Here is a 9,235-nt window from a genome sequence, read left to right as displayed (position 1 = left end):
GATTATGCATCCATGGTCTCCCAAGCAAAGCATTGTAAGAGGTGTCTACATCAATAACCAAGAACTCAGTGCTTTCTTCAATATCCCCAAACTTGGTTTGTAATTCAATTTTCCCCATTGGGCGTTGCTCATTCTGATTAAATCCTTGAATGACCAAACGACTTGGGCGAAGTTGTGAAATTCGAACCCCTAATAAATTTAAGGCCCTCCGAGGCAGAAGGTTCACCGCAGATCCTCCATCAACGAGAATTCGAGAAATTTTCACATCATGGATAAGCCCAGTGATAAACAAAGGCCGATTATGGTCTGTCATTTCAGCACACATGTCTTTGTCACCAAAGGTTACCATAGCCATGCATGTAGTTGCCTTCTCTTGATTTCTACCCTCAATTTCTTTGTGGAAATCCTCTGGCTTGGACAGGGCATATATTAAAGACTTTCGAAGCTCTGGAGACATTTTTAGTGCATCATATACGCTCAACAATGCTGGAATTTTCTTTAGATGAGCCAGTACATCATATTTCACTTGCTCTTCCTCCAGCAAAACTTGTGGAACTTCCGACGTTTGAGGGTCTTGAGGATTTCGTAATTTCCTCCGATAGGTCAAATAAGTCTGGCATACTTCAGCAACCGCCTTTCCGTTGACCTCAACTTCTTTTATTCCCCCACTTATTTGGACCATGTTAACTGGTCCAGCTGCAGGGTGATCATCATCATCAGTCACTTCTCCATCTTCCTGAAGCTGCATTCTTCTCCCATTTCTTAGGTACCGGGAGTCACGCCTATAAAAGCATTGAGATTCTTCAAAACCATTCTTCATGGCCTCCTAACTAGGCACCACGACTCCATCGAGGGAGCAATACCAGTCAAAGGCGATCACCTCTAAGGAAAGGGGGAATTGTTTTAGGCAAAGTGCTTCATTTTGAGCTGTTTCCCCACACTGTTTCAAAAAACGCCTAATATGTTTTTGAGGATCTCCATACCCCTCATATAGGACAAAATTTGGAAGTTCGTATCCTTCAGGAAATGGTGTTTGCTCTACCCATAAAGGGAACAAATCCCTTGGGCGATAAGTGCCCATCTCTCGAAGGTCAAGGACAGTTTCAATCTTCTCCTCAATTGTGCCTTCTATGAAATCATATGTTTGAGAAGATGTACCTTCGTCATCCAAATGTTCTGACATCTCAATTTCTATTGGCCATGGTTTATAAAATGTCCTATAGAATCGATCAGCCATGGTGTCCCAATCTGGGATTGAATTAGGTGGCAGGCTGAAGTACCAATCCGCTGCCCATCATTCCAAAGAAAGAACGAACTGCCGTAGAAGTAACGCCTGGCTTTTTACTGTATTTCCACATTGTGCAAGGAAACGAACCAAATGGCGCCTTGGACAACCTGTCCCATTATATAAAGGAAAACGAGGTACTGCATATCCTCGTGGGAACTGAACCCATTCAACCCAATTAGGGAAAGGGTGTCCAGAAATTTGATTTCTTTCAATACTCAAATTTTGATGGGCTTCAAAACCCTCATCTTTCAAAGAGACTGTTACTTTTTCCTGATGTTCCGTTTCCCTTCTAGCTTCAATTTTTGCTTTCTCATCATCACCTGGATTGCGAATGATATGTATTTCTCGCTCTTCAAAATTTACATCCACAGTGATGACATTACAAGGAAAGTCAAAGTGGTCACTTGATACACTTTCTCCATCGTATGTCCTAGCTGGGGATGTGTATGGTGAACCATCAGGCAAAAAGTCAAGTTCCCAATCTTCATTAGGATCCTCAACTTGAGATGACTTTGCTTGTTTACTTGAATGCTTCCATACTTCATCATCCGACATACACCCGCTATTCACCTTATCATCCTTGAAGTGTAGTCGTTTTTTCGCCTTTTTCACAAGCTCAGAGTCGGACCTACACCCGGTGTCTCCTTGTTCTGCCCCCCTTACATATTCTGGAGTGCTTTGATAGTACATTGGTGGTACTGGCGAATATTTTGGAGAAAAGGCTTCTGTTGTGTTTTCCGGAGAAGCTGGTGTATACTCTGGTGAGGCTGGTGTGTATTCTGGAGAAGTTGGTGTATACTCTGGTGAGTCAAGTATGCAGATAGGAGATATAATGCAATCTCCTTCCCTAAATTTTGAACCAACTTCACCCTCATCTTCCTCGTCATCACTCAAAACAATGATGGTTAGGCAAGGGGCCAAAGTAAACTTTTCCTCCCTTCTTTTATCAAAGTATGTCTGCAACTCCACAGATTGAAATTTTGAAGGTAGAAATTCTTCCAATGTGATTGGGACAAGAGGACGTTGCTCTAACTGCTCATCAGGGACCAATTTTTCCCCTTTTTCTTTCTTTGGATTCTTCTTTCCTTTTCTCTTACTTACTTTGGCTTTTTTCTGTTTCCTAGAAACTTTTGGTTTTTGCTTTTTGGAAACTTTTGGCCCTTGTGTTGTTGAATCAACCACACTTCTAACTTTCACTGTGGCATTTTGTTTTTTCTTCATGCTTTTTGACTGATAAACAACCCATTCACCTTCATTATCATTGTCGATAGTGATTGGGTTAGCAGATGCTTTCTCTTGAGGAGGGAGCTCGATGATCTTAGAATCCAAAAGTTCTTGAATTTTATCTTTCAAAACAAAGCACTCTTTTATCGGATGACTAATCAAACGATGGTAGGGGCAATACTTTGGATCATTGGTCTTTCCTACTTCATGTGGTCTTTTCACCTCAGGGAGAGCAATCAACTTTTGCTCCAACAGATCTTCAAATAGGTCTTCGACCAGATCATCCATGAAAGAATATTTTTTCTCCAATCTCTCTTTCATAGTCACCTTTTTAAATTCCTTGAGCCTTTTAGCCCCTACTACAACGGGACCCTTCTTTCTGGTTTCGATTGTAGCTGCAGTCGAGGACTCAACCCTTTCAACAGCCCTAGGCCTCCTTCGTTTAGCTAGATGCAACTCCATATCATGAGCTTTAGTGCATAGATCATTGAATCCTTCAAAAGTTTGAGCCATAAGAGCCGTAGAGAGCTCGTGTCGAAAGTTGTTAAGGCACATCCGAATTAACTCTAATTGCGTAAACTTTTGAGGACAAGCAAATGTCAAAGCTCGCCATCTTGCAATGAAATCTGTAACAGACTCATTGTCACGTTGCTTGGTCTCAATCAGTTCTGGTACTCCAACTCGCCTTTGTGTGTTGCAGAACTGTTTAAGGAACTCCTTCACCACAGAATCCCAATTTAGGATTGATCCCTCAGGAAGGTTAGCATACCAAGTAAATGCAGAACTTTCAAGTGACTGAACAAATAGCTGCAGACACAGGGCCTCATTATGGGCTATTGGCCCGCACCTTGAAAGAAAATGAGCCACATGTTGTCTTGGATCTCCTGTTCCATCAAACATTTTGAAATCTGGTTGGGAAAAACCAGAAGGGAATGGAACAGCATCTACCCATGCTGGGTAGGGTTTTGTAATTATTCAAAAATTCTCATCATCTTTTTCTTTGACTTTCTTTACTTGTCTCCTCACCATATCATCAATCATGGCCATGAGCATTGGATTCATACCACCACTGGTTAGATCAGAGTAACAAGGACCATTGCCCCCTGGGGCTAGTGTACTTTGTATGCCTACAGATGTCCCCACAACAGGTTGTGTCATTTGTTTGGGTGCACTTCCTGGTCCTGTCATTTGGGCCTGCAGCTGTTGCATTTGCTCCAACATAGCAGCCATTTCCCATTCTTTTCTCTCGAGTTGTTCTTGTAGGGCCACCACTTTTTCCTTGAGACTTTGGTCTTGTTGGACCTGCGAATTTTCACCTTCTTTCTCAACCTCAGTCATCATAATCGCGACTTTGTTGATATCTTTCAATTCATTGTTTCCAATATTTGTTGAAACAAACGAGATAGAATCATCTTGTTCGTATAAAGGATTATCAACCCCCACAACATTACTCATATTTGAAGCATCTGATGCTTTGTTTTGAGCCTGACGGGTTATGGACCTTGTCACAGGCCCTTTTCTTATTCCCTCCATAGATAGTTCAACCAAAGTAGAAATATTTCCCAAGGGTTGCTTACCCTCCTTCACCTTGGATTTTCCAACAAAGATAGGACTTTCAATTTGTTTTTGGGGTTCATCTTTCGAGAGAGCCCTTTCAATAGCTCCTATAACATTTGTTGCCACTGTTCTTAGTTCCAATTTCTTTAAAGCCTTATTTCTTCTTCGCCTTTGTCTTTTTGAAACTGGACCGAATGGCATATCAAGTTGAGCCCCCAGGGGCATAGAAGGAACCGTTTGCGTTTTTGCAAACTCATGAATTTTCAAAACAGTCCCTACATTTTTAGAGTGGACCAATTGATGTTGATTCAAATTCCGTTGGGCCAACAGGTGTTTGTTATTCGAACCTTGTCGGGCCAACGGGTGTTCCTTATTCAGTCGGGCCAACGGGTGTTTCTCACTCGAACCCTGTCGAGCCAATGAGTGTTCCTTTGGCTCTTGAGAGTTGACTGAGATTTGGTTTGACCGATTTTGTGCTCTGAATAGAACTATCGGTTTGTAGGCCGCAACTGTTTTTTCAACAACCGGGGCCTTTTTTCCATCAACAGGAGTTTGGGTCATCACCCGCCTCCCAATGGCCCTAATGATGGCCATGTTTTCAGCAGAGGCTTTCTTCTGGGCAGACTCCACCATTTTAATGGAGTCTTCTATCCTTTTGAGTAGTTGGGCCACAACATTTTTTGTTGCCCCCGTTGAAGCTGCAACAAAAGTCGTAGTTGCAAACTGATTAGCCTCCTTTGCCTGAATTAGAAAGTTCTTCGTTCGGGCTGTGGCCCTCACAATTGCGTACTGCTTTGACGCTTTCACATAATCTTCAGTAATCTTTCTCAAACTTTCAGCTTTCTGGAGAAGTGTGACTTTCTTCGTCACACCAGTTACCTTTGGGACAGCCAAGAGCTTTCGCTCCGGAGCCCCTTGGGTGGCAGGGGAAAGAAGTGCATCTTTCCAGGATTTTGTTGGCTCTACCTTTGGGACAGCCAAGAGCATTCGCTCCGGAGCCCCTTGGGTGATGGGTGTTATCTCCAACCTTGGTGATTTCAGAACCACTGGAGTGTAGGCTTGTCTCCTGACAGTTGCTTCAGCATTCCTATAACAAAAGAATACGTCAGTAAGTTTCAACTATATATACATATATTTTTTTTTTGTTCTTCAAAAGATGGGAGGAGAAATAAGGTCCCACTGGGCGTGCCAGAATTTGTAGACACAAATTTTAAAACATGAAGTGTTTCAACATATTTTAAAATTTTATGTTACAAATGTCCACTGTTTAGTTTTTTGGACTAAACAGTGTTGATTATTTGAATAGCAGGTTCTTATTTCCGATCTGTATTTCAGATCGTTAATTACACATTTTATACAAATGAAACCTCCGATTAATGAAGAACAAAATAAACAACAAAAGACAATTTAAAAAAAAAAGAAATATTTTATTGAGATTGTTATGGGTTTTGAACCCTCGAATACAAAATACAGTTTGGGTTTGGAACCCTTTACCTATTTATCGCCATTAGCGTAGGCTCTTGAGTTCTCTAGGCTTCTCTTCTTCTTTCTTGTAACGATTTGTTTAGCTCTCAATTTCTTTCTCTCTCTCTCTTCTTTTCCACTTCTGATTTTCTGATCCCCCCGTCTTGTGTGATGGTCCTCATATTTATGGAGGGCCATCAGGTGATAGGAACGCTTCATCTTCATTTTGAATTTCAAATTGAATGATAGCGCCTATTTGAATTTTGAATAATAGCGCTATCTGATTAACCGGATTGATCTTTGGGGTTTCATCCTGTGTGGTGTCCTTGCTGTAGGCTCTACATGTGTCATTTTTCGTAGGCTCCACGTGTCATTTGAGCATCTTGAATAACGTCGTTAAGAGACGACGTTGTTTTATTTATACACTTCAACGGAGCAGGTTAATCATTTTGGGAAGTGATTGCCTACAACAATCTTATTGTAGGCTCTATGTGTGTCATTGACTGTATTTGAAATTTAAACATAAATTTGGTTTAAAATTTATGTGCCAACAAGGCTGCAAGGACAATTTCTGGAAGAGAGAATGGAGGAAATTGTGACATCAAAAATCTCAGTAGAGGAGCAAAAATATACATACCAGTATTTGTAGATGGAGCAAATTTAAGTACCGGGGACATGCACTTTTCTCAAGGTGATGGTGAAGTCGCATTCTGCGGCGCCATTGAGATGAGTGGTTTTCTAGAACTCAAGTACACTTCATATGTCTCAGCTCTTAGCATTCCATACTATTTTGGATCTGTCTCATGTGATTAAAAAAATAGACATAAATAATACCAAGAAAGAGTTTACAGCACAATAGGGTGATAAACTTAAAATCAGAAGTCATGAAACATGAATGCAGATGGCTGCAGGTCTGCAACACAGGCGATAAAATCTATCAAACTAAGAAAAAGTACATTTCTACTTGTTGAAATCATTAGAGGTGGAATGAAAGAGTACCTCACACCAATGGGTCCAACTCCCCTACACGTAAATCCAATATTCGAAATAGGTCCAGTTGAGCCAAGATTCTCAGAATGGTTTGTATTTGAGGGCATCAGTGTTGATGAGAGTGGGAGGCAGCATTACCTCGATGCAAGTGTCGCTTACAAACGTGCAGTGCTCAATGCAATCGACTACCTGTCCAAATTTGGGTACTCTAAAGAACAGGTCTAACATCTCTCTCCTAAAGCAACATTTATTATTCATCTGAGCATACATTTAGTGTAGAAAACACAAAAAAGATGAGTATGATTAGTTAGGATTTTGGTATGTTACTGACCAAGGTGGTATGATGGTGGCTATCAGATGTATCTTCTACTGTCATGCTGCCCATGCGAAGGAAGGATTTCAGGATTAGTTGATTCCCCTAATGCTTGTGCCATCCTTGCAATCCCAACAGCCATCTTCGATCAGGTAATCAATTCTACCTTTCTACTTGATAATTGAATACAATTATACAATATAACCTACTACCAAAATCAAAACTATCATTTGATCACTTCACACTTACCTACAAACTGTTCCGCCACCTAGTCAGATTGCAAAAACTTCACACATCAAATGCCAATGTGACAGCAACTTTTCAGGCTTTTTTGCAGTGCCCCTAACTGCCTCAGATTTCGTAATGACATAAATGATTCAAGATGGTGTATGTTTTTTGCAGATGATATCATGTTAGTGAATAAGACTAGAGAAGGAGTTAACACTAAGTTGGAGATTTGGAGAAAAGCATTTGAATTTAAGGGATTTAGGATAAGCAGAACTAAGACAGAGTATATGAAGTGTAATTTTAGTAACAGTCACAATGGAAGCAAAGGAAAAGTGAAGATTGAAGACCAAGAACTATCTAAGAATGAACATTTTCATTATTTAGGATCGATTATCACGACTGGAGAGATTGGAGTGGATGTGATCCACAGAATCAAGGCGGAGTGGCTTAAATGGAGGAGTGTGTCTGGAGTACTGTGCGATAAATGAGTACCCATTAGACTAAAAAGGAAGTTCTATATAACGGCTATTAGACCAACGATGTTGTATGGGACGGAATGTTGGGCAACTAAGAAACAACATGTAGATAAGATGAGTGTTGCTGAAATGAGGATACTAAAGTGAATGTGTGGCAAGATTTGAAAAGACAGAGTTAGGAATGAGTATATTTGAAAATAGATAGGAGTAGTACCGATAGAAGATAAGTTGAGAGAAAATAGATTGAGATGGTTTGGTCATATACAACGGCAACCAACAAAAATAGTAGCGAAACGAAACGATACAGTGACGGTAGATGGTGGTATTAGGGAACGAAGTAGACCTAGATTGACGTGGACTAGTGTAGTAAATAGAAATTTGAATCTCCCTAATTTGACTAACGAAATGGCCTTGGATAGAATCAAGTGGAGAAGAAGAATTCATGCATCCGACCCCATTTGATGGTTATAAACAATTCCATAAAATATCACTACTAGTGCAAAAAATGCAACTGGTTCTTTTAATTAAAGAGCAGGTGCCTGCAGGAACTTCACAATCTTCGACATAACTTAAATTTCTTACTGACAATAGACTCAACTTAAACAAGAAAGCGGCTCAAGATAGAAGATTATTTCTGGTTTTAAATTCAACCACTATGCTGCATACAAACAGCAATGACTATGAGCAATCTTAGTGAAACCAAGCACAAGTCTAAGTTGCAGAAACGCATTTAAAAGTCAAAATCATCTGTGGATTCAGTAAACTATTGAACCACTCGTAATTAAATTGCCATATCAGATAAAAAATTGGGAACAAAAAACAATCTAAAGTAAAAACCACAACAATTTAACATCATCTTGAGAATGCAGAGACGCATTAGGAATACATCAAAGCCTGCCCAAATTGAAAGGCACATTGTCAAGTATCAGTGACAGGTAGCAAAGCTTCTTTAATTATATATATACACACACATATGTTTATATATTCCTTTTGAAATGATAAGCCATTGGCATTCAGGATTTTATTTTATTTTTTTCATCTATAAGCATTGTCATCGTGCAGGATGTTCGTCCAAAAACCAACAAAGTGCCAGTTGGGCCACGGCTTGTGAGGAATCCAGATGTGTTAAAATGCACTTATGATGGTAATTTGCCAACCACAAAGAACCCTTGCACCACTATCTAATCACCAACAATAACTACAAGCAAGAAGAAACAGATTATGCTGAATATCCTCTCAAGGCATGTACAAATAATGAAAATATATAAAAGCAGTAGATTAGTATGTGTGTTAAGAACCTCTTCTTTCTGTTGAAGTTCTGGAAACTAATTATATATCATTTGTAGCAACTGCTTTAAACCTTTCTGAAATAATGTATTTTAAGATCTCCTGTTTACACTATTTTAGTTCATCAGTTTACAATTTTACTAAAGCCACTGAAATTATGGCAAGTAGCTGATTAGAGCTAACCAAACACAGTCATGCCTCAGACTTTAAGCAGAACTTGTGCATATTTTAATTCCTGCTTGAAAGTTTTGAACATGAACTGATCCAGAGCATGCTACAAGACTCAACAAGAAGTAAATGGAGGCAGTGAGAAGATCTTTATTGCAGATGATACAGGGAGCGCTCTAATCCGAAACATAACCTGCAAGACCAAACAAGATTCCAATGATTATGTCACATGTTATTTAA

General features: G+C 39.8%; 1 protein-coding gene across 3 annotated transcripts; it reads left to right on the top strand.

Moving 5' to 3' along the window:
* Positions 1–5,955: 5,955 nt before the first annotated feature.
* LOC114318167 (uncharacterized) lies at positions 5,956–8,941 on the top strand. Of its 3 annotated transcripts, none has more exons than XM_082894927.1 (4): positions 5,956–6,742; positions 6,881–6,988; positions 8,410–8,475; positions 8,603–8,941. In XM_082894927.1, the coding sequence occupies exons 1-3, from the start codon at positions 6,425–6,427 to the stop codon at positions 8,470–8,472; spliced, it is 489 nt and encodes a 162-aa protein (XP_082751053.1). In that variant the 5' UTR covers positions 5,956–6,424; the 3' UTR covers positions 8,473–8,475; positions 8,603–8,941. The 3 variants fall into 3 exon arrangements, with proteins under 3 accessions (XP_082751053.1, XP_082751049.1, XP_082751057.1); XM_082894931.1 differs by lacking the exon at positions 8,410–8,475 and having other exon boundaries at positions 5,961–6,282; positions 6,435–6,742; XM_082894923.1 differs by lacking the exon at positions 8,410–8,475 and having other exon boundaries at positions 5,959–6,742.
* The last annotated feature ends 294 nt before the right edge of the window (positions 8,942–9,235 follow it).

This window comes from Camellia sinensis, chromosome 1 (genome assembly GCF_055761805.1).
Source record: "Camellia sinensis isolate YWXY chromosome 1, ASM5576180v1, whole genome shotgun sequence".
Taxonomy (NCBI): domain Eukaryota; kingdom Viridiplantae; phylum Streptophyta; class Magnoliopsida; order Ericales; family Theaceae; genus Camellia; species Camellia sinensis.
This window is presented reverse-complemented; position numbering and strand designations above follow the sequence as displayed.